This window comes from Myotis nattereri (assembly GCF_964212035.1).
Source record: "Myotis nattereri genome assembly, chromosome: 1".
NCBI lineage: Eukaryota > Metazoa > Chordata > Mammalia > Chiroptera > Vespertilionidae > Myotis > Myotis nattereri.
The window spans coordinates 188,565,378-188,583,317 of record NC_138075.1 but is presented as its reverse complement, the minus strand read 5'-3'; the positions used below and the strand labels follow the sequence as shown (position 1 = coordinate 188,583,317).

The 17,940-nt window shown below is 34.8% G+C and overlaps 1 protein-coding gene across 1 annotated transcript in view; it reads right to left on the bottom strand.

Moving 5' to 3' along the window:
* LOC308535635 (transmembrane protease serine 11C-like) overlaps positions 1 to 17,940 on the bottom strand; it is a gene marked incomplete at both ends in the record, with an annotated part of 55,511 nt that overhangs the window by 23,597 nt on the left and 13,974 nt on the right. Inside the window, 2 exons of the mRNA XM_081114597.1 lie at positions 12,630 to 12,793; positions 16,440 to 16,507. Of these exons, the coding sequence (XP_080970723.1) occupies positions 12,630 to 12,793; positions 16,440 to 16,507 (232 nt within the window). The remainder of the gene's footprint in view (positions 1 to 12,629; positions 12,794 to 16,439; positions 16,508 to 17,940) is intronic.

The window sequence follows — 17,940 nt, the reverse complement described above, 5'->3', positions numbered from 1 at the left end:
TGCATTTTGATGGCACAGATCTGGTGTTATATTCGACAAAGAATACTTTGTGATTCTTTTTAGTTCATGCTCATTGCTTTTTTTAAGACCCATCTTAAGCGGTAGCTTCTCCAAGAAGTTTTCCTTCTTATCCCCCTTTTCTCAGTAAATACCCTAGCTTCATGTTCCCTTACCAATTTGCATTTAATAGTTTTTTGATGCAAAATAATCATAACCTGATAATAGTCACTTGTTCATTCTGAACAAATTAAAATTTTTTTGGAACTTATTTCAGGATGTTTTGTTTTAAATGTATCTTTTCTATAGTTAAGAAAATATTTTTTTCTGGGAACTATACTGATTTAAAAAACTGCATAAAAACAAAAATATTTAGGCAATGGTTAATAGACCCAATTTCAACTATAACAAAATTTATAGACTTATTTTATGCAATACTTGTGAGTAAATTCATGACAATTACACCGTTTTTGAAGTTGCACAAGTAAGCTGTCATTAACCACAAACCACAGCTATTCCTTTCTTACTCAGAACACAAAGAATTCTTTTGTGTTTTTTCAGAAATTTTTCCATAAAAGACACAATGTAGAGGGTGCAAAGAATAGAAAATCTGTTTTGGAAGAAATCTCTAAATTCTTTAAGTTTAAATTTCTATCTGGCCTGAGTTGACAAACTTGGTAAAACATTTTATTTCTTTTTAACACAGAACTATTAATATTGTGAATGCCTTTTCTGTCCTTATTGACTTTTATGAGCCTTAATAGAAGCTCTTGGGTGTATACATTATCAGAAAAATAAATTGCTTTAAGAGGAAAAATTAAAATTGGCATTTATTACATGATACTATTTTACATGTATTGCATTAAGAGAAGCAGGAAATAATCATATAAAAGAAGAAGCAGTGTTTTTTCCTAATAGCTTTAGTATCTTCACAATCTTATCTAAAGTGTTGATGAGTGTCAAAAGATTTCAGGCTGCTGAAATGGAAGATGAAATATCATTGTTATACTTTAGTAGGAGTAGCTCCATAATGCTATATTTCAGAATCATGGAAAGATTTCCAAATTTCTCAAAGCCATTAAAAAAAACCCCACTCTGTGATTTATTTAAATAATATTTGTTAGGACAGTAAGCAGAGATCTAGGAACATGAGAGATAAGGAACCAAACCCATCAGGACATCAAAGATCTAATCCCAAAATTTTGTGTGTATATGTTTTTTTGTAATGCGATTAAAAATTTCAACAATTAATATGAGATAGTAGATTCAGATGCAGTTGAAATAAATAATTTTTATGAACCCTTTACCTAATTTTTCCCAAAGGTAATATCTTGCAAAGATGTTGTAGAGGTATTATCTTCAAAACTATAGTACAGTATCATAATCAGAATATTAACACTGATGCTGTAAAATACAGAACATTTCCATCACCACAAGGATCTGTCAAGTTGCCCTTCTACAGCCACATCTGCTTCCTCCCATCCTTTATCACTGACAACCACTAATCTGTTCTCCCATTCTATAATTTTTTATTTATTTTAAGAATGTCATATGTTCATATAAATAAAATAATTTAGTATGTAACTTTCTAGACGGGCTTCTTCACGTGGTGTAGCTTTCTAGAGATTCATCTACGTTCTTTTTATTACTCACTTCACTAGTTCAAATGCAAATGTTTTCTGGAAACATCCTCATGGACACACACAGCATCCTGTGGCCCAGTCAAATTGATACATAAAGTTAACCATCACACAGATGTATCTGAACCTCAGAAGGGTGATGCTGAATATCAATCAGGACATAGTATTTGGGATCCAGGCATTCAATCCCATGAGTACAAGATCTCAAGCATTTTGTGGGAGTGGCAAGAGCTAGCTAGCCTACCTATTAAAACTTCAGCCCTAAAGGCTAAGTTTCTGAGAACTTCAGTTTTAGCAAAAAATGCAAATGCACAAACACAAATAGATAAAATAGAGATAGCTGTACAAAACTATCTATAATGGAGATCAAGATTGGGAATTCAGTCAAGAAGTGTCAAGAAGCCCAGCCCAGTCCAGTCAGTGTGTCTCAGTGGTTGAGTGTCAACCCATGAACCAGGAAGTCATGATTCAATTCCCAGTCAGGGCACATGCCCAGGTTTCAGGCTCAATCCCCAAAAGGGGGCATGCAAGGGGGAGCCAATCAATAATACTCTCTCATCATTGATGTTTCTATCCTCCTTCTTCCTTCCTCTCTTGAAAATCAATAAAAACACACACATATGTATTTTAAAAGAAGTGTCAAGGAATGGATATGATGCAGAAAGCAGATGACAGAAGTTCAGGACTCATCCTAGGTATACTGGGTTTAAATTGGTAAGATCAAATTAGAACTTCACTGAATAAACTCTGTTGGTGTCTGGTCTATTAATAGCCTGCCTATTTTGGTCGGAGTCTCAGACTTTTTGTGTGTTTAGAACTTAGTCACTATAGATGAATCTAAGTAGCTCAGGCAATTAACTGCATTGGCCCACTATGTAGAATGTTTTAGTATTAGTAATTTAAAATTAATGCCTGACTATTAAAATTACTATTATAAAATTATAATGGTTTTTCCTCTCATGTAGGTTAAAAAATTAAAACGATTAGGAAAGATCATTATTAGTTCACAGATATTTTTGTGGATATGTATCATGTACCCTATTGATAGTGACTATCTATTAATATTAAATTCTCTTAAAGTATCTGAACAGTGTCTAAAACTAGTTGTATGGTACAATATTTTATAATTCAAACTCAAACTCAAGATTGTATTTGAAAAATACTGAAATAAATATCATCTATAATAATAAAAGAGTAATATGATAATTAGACTGGACAGCCAAATGACTTTCTGGATGTCCTTCCAGATGTCCTTCTGGACATCCTTCCAGACAAAGCCACAGCGGCGGGGGCCAAGGCAGAGGTGGTTAGGGGTGATCAGGCAGGCAGGCAAGTGGTTAGGGGTGATGAGGCAATCAGGCAGGCAGGCATGTGGTTAGGGGTGATGAGGCAATCAGGCAGACAAGTGGTTAGGAGTGATCAGGCAGGCAGGCAAGCTAGTGGTTAGGAGCCAGCAGTCCCAGATTGTGAGAGGGATGTCTGACTGCTGGAAATCCCTTTGAGGGGTCCGAGATTGTGAGAGGTTGCAGGCTGGGCTGAGGTACCCCCGCCTCTGTGCACAAATTTCTGCATCGAGCCTAGTTTTAAATAAATTCCCAACTTATTGAAAGATATTTTAAAATTCCAACAGTAATAGTGGTCTACATTTCTAAGGAGACTGGACAACATTTTCTCTGAATTAAAGTCAAGAATCGGGAAATAAAAAAGGATACAAATGTACTATTCTTTGTAATATTTTAAGCAATAAAAAAAAGTTAAAAAAAAGAATCAGGAAATAAGAGTACCAAAGATGCCAAAAGATATATAAAAAAATCTACTTATATTATTAAATAAGAAAGCCTGCCACATAATCATTTAAAGCTATTTGCTTTTATAATGTTTTCTATTTACTATAGAATATTTAGAATGAATTTAATTGAAGAAGATAGAAGGAGGCAGAGAAAATAGAAGTGGCAGCAAGAACTCAGCTTGAGCGTGCAAACAGCGAAGCCTTATGCAGCAACCTGGGTGCCCTGTCCGTATGCGAATAGCCATGCCTCATGAATCAACCCTGAGCACCCTGTCCACGTGCAAACAGCCAAGCCTTATGCAGCAACCCTGGGAGCCAAGCCTTACACAACAACCCTGGGAGCCAAGCCTTCGCAGCAACCCTGGGAGCCCCTTCCACACGTGAAAATCCAAGCCTTACAGAGCAACTCCAGATGCCACGAGTGTACTAGCCCACAAAAAACCTGATGCAGCAACCCTGGGTGCCACAACTAAGAATGAGCAGCTAAGCCCAATGCATCAACCCTGGTCCTGGTGACCATACGACCTGCCACCAAGCCTGCCACTGCAGTCACAGGCCCAGTGCAACTCAACGCCTAGATCCTTCAGTGAGAGCAAAAATGAGGAGACAATGAAACAACCCCCAAAGGAAAGAAAAGGAGAAATCACCAGAAAAGGAACTAAATAAAATGAAGACATGCAATTTGTCAGAAAAGGAATTCAGAATAAGGATCATACAGTTCATAAACTAGATGGATGAGAAAATCAATAACTTATGTAAGAATCAAGAGGAAATAAAAGTGAGATAGCTACAATAAAAAAACTATGCAAGGTTTCAACAGTAGACTAAAAGAAGTAGAAGACCAAATTAGTGAATTAGAAGAGAGAGCAGCAAAATACATCCAATCTGAACTGCAATTGGAGAAAAAAATTGAAAGGCAGGAGGAGAGCAAAGAGAGCTTTGGGACAACAGGAAATGAAACAACATATGTATAATAGGAATGCCAGAATTACAAAAAGAAGAGCAAGGGTTAGAAAACCTACTTGAAGAAATAATGTCAGGAAACCTCCCTGTTTTGGGGAAGAAGAAAGTTACACAAGCACAGAGAGTCTGAAACAAGATAAACCCAAAAAGACCCACACCAAGACACATCATAAAATATGATGGCAAATGTTAATGACAAAGAGAGAATCTTAAAGGCTGCAAGAGAGAGGCAGAGAGTTACCTACAAGGGAACTCCCATTAGATTATCAAATGATTTCTCAACAGAAACACATCAGGCTAGAAAGGAATGGAAGGAAGTATACAAAGTGATGCAGGCCAGGGAACTGAGTCCAACATACTCTATCCAGCAAGGCTATCATTCAAAATTGAAGGGGAAATCAGAAGATTCACAGACTAAAAAAAAGCATAAGGAAGTTTATCATTACCAAGCCAGCAATGGAAAAAAATGCTAAAGGGACTGTTGTAAAAAGAAGAAATAAAAAGGGAAGGAGGAACATAGGCACAAAAAATAAAAATGGCTACAAACAAGTACCTATCAATAATAACCTTGAATGTAAATGGACTGAATGCTCCAATCAAAAAATAGAGTGGCTGAATGACCCATATATATGCTGTCTACAGGAGACCCACCTCAAAACAAGGGACACACACAGATTGAGAGTGAAGGGATGGAAAAATATCTTCCAGGCAAATGGAAATGAGAAAAAAGCTGGGGTAGCAATACTTATATAAAACAAAATAGACCTCAAAGTGAAGGCCATAACAAGAGATAAAAAGGCCATTTCATAATATTAAAGGGATCAATACAACAAGAAGATAAATCTCTGGTAAACATATATGCACCCAATTCAGGAGCACCCAAATACATAAAAAAACTTCTGGAAGAACTCAAGGGAGAGATCAACAACAATAGAATCATAGTAGGGGACTTTAATACTCCACTGACATTACTGGATAAATCCTCTGGATAAAAAATCAGCAATATTAAATGACTCACTAGATCAGATGAACTTAATTGATATCTTCAGAACACTTCATCCCAAAGCTACAGAATATACATTCTTCTCAAGTGTACATGTGACATTTTTAAAGATAGACCACATATTGGGTCACAATCAAAGTCTTTCTAAATTCAAGAAGATTGAAATCATATCAAGCATCTTCTCAGATCACAATGGCATAATATTAGAAATCAACTACAATAAAAACAATAAAAAAATTAAAAAAAACCAATAAAAAAATTCAAATACTTGGAGGAAGCTGAATAGCATGCTATTTAACAATGATTGGGTTACCAAAGAGATCAAAGAAGAAATTAAAAACATCCTGGAAACAAATGATAATGAAAACACAACAATCCAAAATCTATGGGACACAGTGAAAACAGACAGTTTTGAAAGGGAAGTTCATAACTCTACAGGCCTACCTCAGAAAAACAAGAAAAAATGGTAATTAATTATCTAACTGTACAACTAAAGAATTTGAAAGAGGGCAACAAGAAAATCCCAGAGTAAGCAGAAGGAAGGAAATAATAAAGATCAGAGTGGAAATAAACAACATAGAGACAAAAAAAAAATACAAAAGATCAATGAAACCAAGAGCTGGTTCTTTGAAAGGATAAACAAGATTGCTGAACCTCTAACCAGGCTCACCAAGAAGCAAAGAGAGAGGACCCAAATAAACAAAATCAGAAATGAAAAAGGTAAAGTAACAACTGACCCCACAGACATACAAAGGATTGTAAAAAGTACTATGAACAACTCTACTCCAACAAACTGGACAACCTTGATGAAATGGATATATTCCTAGAAAAATACAAGCTTCCAAAAATCAATCAGAAAGAATAAAAAATCCTGAATAGGTTGATAACTACTGATGAAATTGAAACAGTAATCAAAATACTTCCAGGAAACAAAAGGCCTGGACTGGATGACTTCACAGGGGAGTTTTACCAAACATTCAAAGAAGAACTAAAACTTTTCCTTCTCAGATTGTTCCAAAAAATTCAAGAGGAAGGCACACTTCAAAGCTCTTTCTATGAAGCCAGCATTACCCTAATCCCATAATCAGATAAAGACACCACAAAGAAAGAGAATTACAGGCCAATATCCCTGATGAACATAGATGCCAAAATACTCAACAAAATTCTGGCAAATCAGATCCAGCATTACATTAGGAAGATCATACAGCTTGACCAAGTGGGATTTATTCCAGAGATGCAAGGCTGGTACAATCTCCCCAAATCAATAAATGTGATACATCACTTAAACAAATTGAGAGATAAAAATTATATAATCATATCAATTGATGCAGAAAAGGCATTTGACAAAATCCAACACCCTTTCCTGATAAAAACTCTCAGAAAAGTGGGAATAGAGGGATCATACCTGAACATAATAAAAGCCGTATATGACAAACCTAGAGCCAACATCATACTCAATGGGAAAAAAATTAAAACCATTTTCCCTAAGAACAGGAACAAGATAGGGATGCCCACATTCACCACTCCTGTTTGACATAGTACTAGAAATACTAGCCATAGCAATCAGGCAACAAGAAGAAATAAAAGGCATCCAAATTGGAAAAGAAGAAGTAAAATTGTCATTATTCGCAGATGACATGATATTGTACTTAGAAAACCCTAAATACTCCATCAAAAAATTACTAGAATTGATAAATGAATTTGGCAATGTAGCAGGATACAAAATAAACAATCAGAAATCTATGGCTTTTTTATACACCAATAATGAACTCATAGAAAGAGAAACTAAATAATAATAATAATAATAATAATAATAATAATAATAATAATAAAAATCCCATTTACCATTGCAACAAAAAATTAAGATACCTAGGAATAAATTTAACCAAGGAGGTAAAGGACCTATACTCAGAAAATTAAAGGATGCAAAAAAATGAGATAGAGGAAGACATAAACAAATGGAAGAATACACCATGTTCATGGATTGGTAGAATCAACATCATTAAAATATCCATACTACCCAAAGCAATCTATAGATTCAAGGCAATCCCCATTAAAATGCCAATGGCTTATTTCACAGACCTAAAACAAACGTTCCAAAAATTCATCTGGATTAAAAAAAGACCTCGAGTAGCTGCAGCAATCTTGAGAAAGAAGAACACAGTTGGAGGGATCACTATACCAGATATCAAGCTATACTACAAAGCCACTCTTCTCAAAACTGCCTGGTACTGGCACAAGTATAGATGAAAAGACCAATGGAACAGAAGAGAGAACCCAGAAATCAACCCAAGCCATTATGCTCAATTAATATTTGACAAAGGAGACAAGAGCATACAATGGAGTTAAGACAGTCTTCAATAAATCGTGTTGGGAAAATTGGACAGATACATGCAAAAAAATGAAACTAGACCACCAACTCACAGCATACACAAAAATAAGCTCAAAATGGATAAAGGACTTAAACATAAAACGGGCAATTATAAAAATCTTAGAAGAAGCAATAGGCAGCAAAATAGCAGACATTTGTCACAGCAATATCTTTACTGATACACCTCCTAGGGCAATGAAAACTAAGGAGAAAATAAACAAATGGGACTACATCGAAATAAAAAGCATCTGCACAGCGAAAGAAACCCTCATCAACAAAACAACAAGAAAGCCCATGGCATGGGAAAACATAATTGCCAATATTATCTCTGATAAGGATTTAATCTCCAAAATTTATAGGGAACTCATACAACTTAACAAAAGGAAGAAAAACAATCCAATAAAAAAATGGGCAAAGGACTTAAATAGACACTTTCAAAAGAGGACATATAAAAGGCCAAGAGACATATGAAAACATGCTCAAAGTCACTAATCATCCGAGAGATGCAAATCAAAACAACAATGAGATACCATCTCACACCTGTCAGAATGGCTATCATCAACAAATCAACAAACTATAAGTGCTGGAGAGGATGTGGAGAAAAAGGAACACTCCTGCACTGCTGGTGGGAATGCAGACTGGTGCAGTCACTGTAGAAAATATTATGGAGTTTCCTCAAAAAATAAAAAATGGAATTCCCATTTGACCCAGTAATCCCACTTCTAGGAATATATCCCAGGAAATCAGAAACACCAATCAGAAAGGATATATGCACCCCTATGTTCATGGCAGCACAATTTACAATAGCTAAGATTTGGAAACAGCCTAAGTGCCCATCAACAGATGAGTGGATTAGAAAACGGTGGTACATCTACACAATGGAATATTACACTGAAGTAAAAAAAAGAAGGAATTCTTACCATTTGCAACAGCATGGATGGAACTGGAGAGCATTATGCTAAGCAAAATAAGCCAGTCAGAGAAAGATAAATATCACATGATCTCACTCATTTGTGGATTATAATGAACAACATAAACTGATGAACAAAAATGGAACCAGAATCTTAGAGGAATTGAACAGACTGTCCAACCTATAAGGGAAGGCAGGGGGGCAGGGGTGAGGGGGTAAGAGATCAACCAAAGGACTCATATACATTCATATGAGCATAACCAATGGTTACAGATACTAGGGGGGTGAGGGCATGTGCTGTGGGTTGGGGGCGGCTGGAGTGTGTTCAATGGGGGAAAAAGGAGACAGGTAATACTTTAAACAATAAAGTATTAAAAAGAAGAAATAAAGGGAACTCTGCTTGACATTGAAGTATGAGAAATAAAAAAAAAGAACAATTATTAGAGTTCAAAACCCCAAACATTGGGATTATTTGGCAAAGGCACCAACAACCCAATATTTCCCTACATGCCCCGAGGGCACTAGAATATCCACTATATATTGATGGATGTCCATACTAATGTTCATACTAGAAAAGTAGGTGGTAAGTTTGAGAAAGATTTTTGTAAAAATATAATTTAAAAAGAATTTTTATAGTTTATTAAACAGATAAAATATAAACTATTCAGAATATTTACCTATTTAGACAGATTTATTTGCAATGAATTGTCTTTTGTCAAGGTACTATACTACTTAGAATATTTTAAAAATATTTTGTTAATAAAACAGGATTATAAGAGCTGAAGATTGGTTCTTGATTAAGAAAGGACACTGTGGGCAATAATAAGCTTTAAGAAAATTTTCTCTGGGATTTATCAAAGAATAATTGGTCAGTCAACTGATTAAATCATGGTGCAAATGCAGTGAGGTGTTGTCTCAGGATCAAGCCACATGAAAAAGATGAGTTCTACTAATCCATTTGTCAGTGTTGGCCTGCTGCTCACAAATGACTGCTAGGCCAGAGCTTTATTCTTCTTGTAAAACTGTTAATAATGGGTCAGGACAGTCATCTGTATGAAGTTCTATGTTACTATTCATTCTATTACTTCAACATAATTTGAGTTTTTACTCTAACCAATTATAATTTAGCATAAGTATTTAAAATATTTTTCATCCTATTCAATAGATGGTTAAGTGTACCAATATATGCAGGCGTTTTTAAGGAAATGATTATTATTTAAAGAAAATTACAGGCATACCCTTAAATACGCCCATTAAAGTTATGAACATTCAACTTTATAAGACATTTGATTTAAAACCCTCACTTTAGCTTGTGAGATATTTCTTTATAAGGAATGACTTGGATTTTTCCTTCCAGAGCTCCCTGAAGAGAGCCACCATGTGGTCATCTTTGTAGTTGTGTATTTGGTACATCTAGTCTAGTGTTACATTGTCTTTGTAGCTTTTGATTTGAGAGTTTATGGCAGTGATAGTCAAGTGCATCATGCTGTGAGGTCAGCTTGTTTGGTGAGATATCACTTGAATTGTTTAACTTGTCATTTCCTTCCGTCCTTTATTTATTTATTTATTTATTTATTTATTTATTTATTTATTTTTGCATTGAAGTTTGAATTACATAAACAAACACTTTAATGTTTTGGTTTGATTCTTAAGCTATAAAATAATGAGGTCATGTAAGCACTCACATTATAAAATAAAGGAAAACTGTGTTAACTAATTTTAATTATTGACATTATCATCTCTGTTTTAAAGAACTGTGATATGATTTAAGCATCCATGAATATAAATTTGGGAGTTTGGAAATGCATAAAAAGTTTACCCATTGGCATCAATGGTATTAGGTTGAGAAATTCTCTTTTTGAGAGATTTTTCAGGAAACACTATTTTCATGGGCAGGAAAAACTATACTATCAATGGTTTTTCTAGGTTTATGCTAACTAGGCAATTTGAAAATCTTCTGAACTAGTTAGTGAGTTTAGGATGAATGGAGAAAACATTGCTCTCTCACTGATTGTTAGTAACTTGGAACATAGTAGCTTTGTCATTTTTCATGGAATTCAGGAGTGAGTAGAATGGCACATTACGTTCATGGGTCTTAATAAGTGAAGTACTCTTTACATTCTAAATCTGGAGTAGCAATGTCTACTAGTAACATACATGTTGCAACCTTGCCGTCATCCCTCCTCAATTGGGATTCTGGAAGAGAACTAAGCTCTAAAGCCCTAGGGGGATTTTATTTTTATGAAATGAATGAATTCTTTTATGCATCTGGAATAGTACTATCTATTTTATTTGGAAGAACTGAAAACAGTCACACATACCATTTTCTTTAGGGATTAATTCTTTTTATGGAACCCCAACTGACTATATATATATATATATATATATATATATATATATATATATATATATTCAGTTGCAGCTTTGATATTATGGAATTCATTAATTCACCCAACAACTATTAACTGCTATATGCCAGCCCCTGTGCCTGTCTCTGAAAATGTAATGGTGAGCAAAAATAGACATGGCCTCTGCTCTCAAGGAGATTATGATCTGATGGGAGAGATAGTCCATAATCAAGTAATCACTTTAGTGATTTATATAATTAAAACCTGAGAAAGTGCGCTGAAGGGAAAGAATGGGCTTCTCTGAGAGCTCTGTCAAAGGAATATAACTCCTACTGGAATTGTTGGCCAAACGTGGTGACAAGGGTGTAGAAGCCAGTGGACTGAAAACATAGGGCTTTAGATACATTGTTGACAAAAACCTTCTGATGAGAGGTGAGAAAGGAGGGAGGTGGAGTTTCTCAGCAACAGGTGGAGGCTAAGACAATACCAAAGTGCAGTCCATCCTTAAGTATATTACGCTTAACGGTCACTGCTTTTCTTAAAACTGTAGCATGGGATTGTCATATGTAAAACTACCGAGAAAAATAATAAATCTGGAAAAGACATCCAGAAAGTCTGTTTTCCTGGTATCGTACATAATGGTCTTAAAGTTTGGAAAAATACTGGGAATATAATGTTGTTTTTTAACTTGTGAGTTCATGGTTTTAGCAAATGAGTTTCCCAAAATATACCTTTGTTGTCAACCTCTCTATAAATTGGAGAGCTGTTTTACTTATCTGTATTCTCTTGAGGTCACGATACATAGGATAAGCTGTATGATAAGAAAGGTTATAAAAGAAAGTATCAAATAATTGGAGAAGGGTCATTTTCAAACACATGGTGCTCCATATTCAGGAGATGCATGTTCAGGTTTTGTGTTTTAAGCCTTTTGATGTTCCATGCAAGTGAACCCTTGGTCTAGAGATTCTTCTCCTCTCTCCCCACACCCTAAACAAACATGTACTTGTCTGTCCTTGGTCAAATTTGTTGTACCAAAGAACTGATAGCATGGCTTAACTGTGCCAAATGTTAACTGTACTTTTATCAAGACCAGAGAATGGTGGAACATTTGTTCCTACTTTTTAGAAGTTGCCTTTTACAATAGTATTAGGTGACCGAGAATAAGAATAAGATTGTGGGAAAGAGTGAGAGACAAAGTCCATTAAAGGCCTATAAAGAAGTTCGATGTTCAAACTCAATTCTGGAGTTTAGGAGTCTAGATTCTTGTGACATCCAAAAGAAAGGAGGAAGAAATCATGACCCACAGAACAAGTCATAATAGTTTCAGAGTTAAAGGCTGCCTTATGTTGCAAAAAAACATTATTTGGGAACCTGATTACTTAAAAAAACTATAATCAAATAAGGTTTAATTCCAATAATGCAAGATGATATTACATAAACAAATTGATTAAAATGAACCTTGAATACTTAATCAGTGATTAAAGATAATTATCGTTGTATATAAAATGACATTTTAAAGAGAGAAGTGTTGTTTTCATTTGCATATCAAAATACCATATTCAAATTAAAAGTTGAAAATCACTCTATACCATACAGAAAAATGCTTACCTGAGACTCTCAATGAAGAAGAATCTATATTTAAACACCCAGTTTCACCATTTAACTTCTGGTATAAAATGGTTTCGATCCTATCCCGAAATTTTGCTGCCTTATTTTTAAAGCAGAATATAAACTTCAGCACACAATGTATTACCACTTTCCCTTTGGCTCTGCTGCAGAACAGAAACAGACAAATAAATTCAGCTTTTTACTGAGCCTTTGTCATTCTTAGCAGAGTCATTGCATACTTTGTTAAGCAGAGCTCCTAGCAGCTATTTCAGTTTCTCCCAAGGGCATGGAAATGGCACTTTCTGGACATGGTGAACAGAAAAGACAATGTGATTTAGACTCAGGGGAACTGAATTTGTATTCTAGATTTACTATTTGCCACCTTCTTGATTATAGCAAGCTGTTGGCATTTTCTGTACTTAAATTTCCTCATATCTATAATAGGGATGGAATATTATTTACTGGGTTATTGTAAACACCATATTAGATAATGTATATGGAGGTATTTTGAAAATTTTAGAGTATTGTGTAAAAATTACTTATTAATATAAATGCATCTATGTATTATAAATCCAGTACAGACTCTGTATAAAGGGCCAATAGCTAGTATAAAAGTGAATGTAACAGGTAAGATGAGAGAATCATTAATTCTCATTTTTTTAAAGTGAGGGCAGAATTTTCCAGGGTGGGCCAATTCTCTCTCACCTGTTCGAAATCATGACTGAGTAAAAAATTTCTACCAGATTTATTAAATTTATAATTCTGACTTGAAGATGCAAATACATAAAATAAACAAAGTGAAAATAAATAAACAAACCAGAAATTTAAAAAGGGGTAACTACCAGTGACTCTGGGGAATGTCTCTTCCACTCTGTTCGCTCTGTTCTCCGTTTCTGTGTCTCCTTACCTCTCTAGGTATTTCTCTGAATATGTGCATTTGGAAACCCACAACCACCCCAAAGCTTTATGAGACTCAAGAAAGATCCTGGCCCTAGGCGGTTTAGCTCAATGAATAGAGAGTTGGCCTAAGGACTGAAGGGTCCCAGGTTTGATTCTGGTCAAGGGCACATGCCCAGGTTGCAGGCTTGATCCCCAATAGGGGGCCTGCAGGAGGCAGCTGATCAACGATTCTCGCTCATCATTGATGTTTCTCTTTCTCCCTCTCCCTTCCTCTCTGAAATCTATAAAAATATATTTTAAAAAAAGATCCTGAAAACATCCACTTCTAAACCTTCATAAAACTCATGAACAAAAACAGAAACCGTGGCCAGTATCCATGATTAAAATGGTTATAAAGCCTAATATTCTAACAATTTTTTCCAGGATAATTCTAAATTAAAGGATTAGCTTTTTTTTATATATCACTCCTTATTTATGTTTTAGAGTATGTATGCATATGCTCTTACTTTGAGTGCTATATGTGAATTATTTTATTTCCTTTATACAGTATTAAGCATTAGTTATTACTTGCCAATTTATTAAATATACTTTTATGTAGGTGCAATGCTATTTTTTTCTTGTCTGATCTATAGGGACAAACACTTTATTTCTAATGCAATAGGCAAGGACATATTGTATTACTTTGTTTATTTTAAAGATTTTTGTCAAACCGTAGATGTCACTTTGACTCTTCATTCTGTGTCAAATAACAACCTAAAATTAAACTAAATATAGACATATGGATTATTAGGCTGACATCATTAGGGTAAAATGATCCTCTTTTCTAATAAAAATTAAATAAAAGTTATTTTAATTTTACCTTTTCTTGACTCATAAAATACTCTTTAGTTTTATATGACAAATGCTTATTTTCTTTTACATTCCTGAACTTTCTATTCATTCATTCACTCATTCATTCATTCATTCATTCATACCTTGATTCATTTAACAGACATGTATTAATTTAGTTCAGGCAATATGCCATACATAGTTCTAGGTACTATATCAGCTCATATAAGACCACAAGATCCCTGCTAGCATGAGCTAGAAAGAGAGACAGATAAACAAGAAAACAAAGAAATAAATAATCTTTATGGTAAATTCTATGAAGAAAATAGAGCATTGACTTGAAGGGTAGATATGGGAACATTATATAAAGCCTCTTTGAAGTAATAGCCTCGTAACAAGGACTGAGTCATGTTAAGATTAAAAGAGGAATGTTCCAGAAAGAAGGAATACCAACTGTAAAAACCTTGCCCAAAGTAGCCTTAACATTCCCCTCATTTTATTAAATGTTTGACAGACTTCTTTTTGACTCTAGGCCCCTGATAGCCCTGTTTTTAGATCACTTACTCTAAAAACTTGTAAATGTAAATTCTTTCTCTGCTCCTTTGAGTTATAAGTAAGTTTTTCAAAAGGCTCTTGCAGTTTAACCCAGAAATGTATTTCTCAAGCCCCTGAAGGCCACCTACGGTTACTCAGGTCTAGTAACCATCAAAGATGGTAGCCTCTCTATCTCTCAGTTTCAGGGGGAAGGTGAAAGCCTAACCTTGGTGGGCACCTTACTCCAAGTTGTAAAACCACCTCCTGTCATGAAGACATGAGTTTAGTTTACTTTGGGCAAAGCCAATGATGCAATTTTGCATGTTTATTAGAAGAATAATAGCAGGTCAGTAGTGTGAATATAAAGTTACGGGTGAAGTCAAGGGTATGAGAAAAGGTCAGAGAGAGGCAGGGCCAGGTCAGGTAGGGTCATGTGGACTATATTAGGAGTTTGGAAATGGTAGGAAATGATTAGATGATATTAAGTAGGGGGATTATATGCTTTTCCAATTCACTTTGACTGCAGTGTGGGGAATGGATTGTAGTGGAGCAAGAGTGAAAGCTGAAGATTACACAAGTTGATGCAATAATCTAGATATACCTGCTTGGGTTCAACCTACAGCTCTAGTTATTAAATGTGTGACCTTGGCAAGTCACTTAGCCTTCCTTTACTTCAGTTTCTTCATCTGTAGAATGGGAAACTTATATATAAAACCACACAGGGTTATTATCAGGTTAAATGAGTTAATATATAAAAAGTTCCAGGGGAGGGGGTCACTGGTTAAGTGTGCTGGTTTAAGGAGAGGTAGATTCCAAAGCATATTAACATTTCTATTTCTATTTGTAGTTGTTATTCTTTTCCTATCTCTTGCAGGTTATCTGTTCCTTCCCAGTATTTGGTTAAAACATCCTCACTGCTAGAAAACAGCTGCAGACTTGGATTTTTAGAGGGGCAGGAGGGTAAGGTAAAAGAATGAAGCTTTTTGGGTGTAAATACATGTGCATACATCATGGCAAACTGTGCAGCCTGTTTCAGTTTACTAATATCATGTGGGAATGTGGTCTGTGTTGTTAGATCTTTTGATTTTTCAACATTCTAAAAATTCTTTTTTTTTTTTATGTGAAGTTTTCTAACTTTTACATTTGGGATTTACCCCATTAGCTACTAGTTTATGACTCCTGGGTCAGACATTCTGTACATGGCTCTCTTACCTTACCTATTCTTTCCTTAGCTTGAAATAATCTCCTGATTTTAAATGTACTTTTTTATTTTGGGTCTTATATTTAAAACACGCACACACTCATTTAATCTTTACCTGAAACTTACAATAATCTGGAACTTCTGATTCTGGTTCAATAATTTCTCAATAGACCTTGAATACCTTTTATTTTTCGCATTTGAAAATGCTAGTTGTTTTGAAGCCCTGAATTCAAATTTGTTTGAACCCTTTAATTGTATACCAAGCAAAGATATTCTGCTGAGTATGAGATAAGAAACAGAAGGACAGAACATTTTTTTCTCAGTGCCTCTCATGCTATTTTATATACCTTACTTGGACAACATGGGATTTGACATACTGTCTTCTCAGTTTTGATCCATGAAATGTTTCATTCATCTGTTAAAAGAGTAAAATGCATAATTATTATGTTTTATTTTAAGTTTCATTGTGGAGAACTTCAAACATACATGAAAGCAGATAGAATAGTGTAAAAAAACCCATGTATCCATCATTCCACTTTATCAGTTATTAATAAATGGCCAGACCAGTTTCATTTTACTACTACCTACATCCCCAAAATTAACTAGTTCTTTAATATCATCAAATACATAGTATTAAAATTTTCCCAGATCATGACTCATTTAGGGAAAAGATGCAATGTGTTAAATATATATCTTTTTGAAAATTATCTTCAGGCTCAGTTCATTCACAAATGTCTTTAAATAAAAAAAATATGTGGCACAGTTGTATAAAAATATTTGTTCCTAACAGTAGCATGATACATCAGAATATTCATTTTGGAGAGGTGAATTCAAAAGACCAACTAATAGTTTTTATCTTCTATGTTCAGCCTTTTATTGAATATCAATGTCATAAAACTGACAGAAATGTCCCCAGAAGGAGATGTTTCTTTCTTTCTTTTTCTTTTTCTTTCTTTCTTTCTTTCTTTCTTTCTTTCTTTCTTTCTTTCTTTCTTTCTTTCTTTCTCTCTCTCTCTCTCTTTCTTCTTTCTTTCTTTCTTTCTTTCTTTCTTTCTTTCTTTCTTTCTTTCTCTCTCTCTCTCTCTCTCTCTCTCTCTCTCTCTCTCTCTCTCTCTCTCTCTCTTTCTTTTTCCTTCCTTCCTTCCTTCCTTCCTTCCTTCCTTCCTTCCTTCCTTCCTTCCTTCCTTTTCTTCTTCTTCTTCTTCTTCTTCTTCTTCTTCTTCTTCTTCTTCTTCTTCTTCTTCTTCTTCTTCTTTCTCTCTCTCTCTCTCTCTCTCTCTCTCTCTCTCTCTCTCTCTCTCCCCCCCCCCCCAATGGCAGCCTTCGTTCATGACTGAACTTCAAACCATTTTTGCCTGCTGTTTGAATAACATGCTACTGATGGGTTCAAAGTGTGATATGTAGAAATCTCTCAGAGAAATTTTACGAATTGTTTTTTTCAGGTGCTCCTGATCTCAACCTGATGGATGATTTCCCACTGTAGGACCTTTACAGAGCACCAGACAACAAATTGCACGGCCCATGACTTTTACTTTTGCAAAGACTGGCCTTCAAAAACTGGCTCAATATTGGAATCGCAGCAATTTAAATTACATTTTCCTCTTGCTCCTAAGCAATTGGAATGTGTTCATGTATTCAATAAGTATATGTTGAAATAAAACTATGAACTAATCAGATAGATCCATTCTTTTTTAGAGATTCAAAAGAGAACATAGATAACAAGCAGACCAAGGAGTAAATATGATAATCTGAGATAGTATTAGGTGATATAAAAATATAAACTAAAGTAAATAATGGAGATATGGGAAGGATCAAGTCAGGCCTCTTTGAAGTGGTGATATTTGAGTG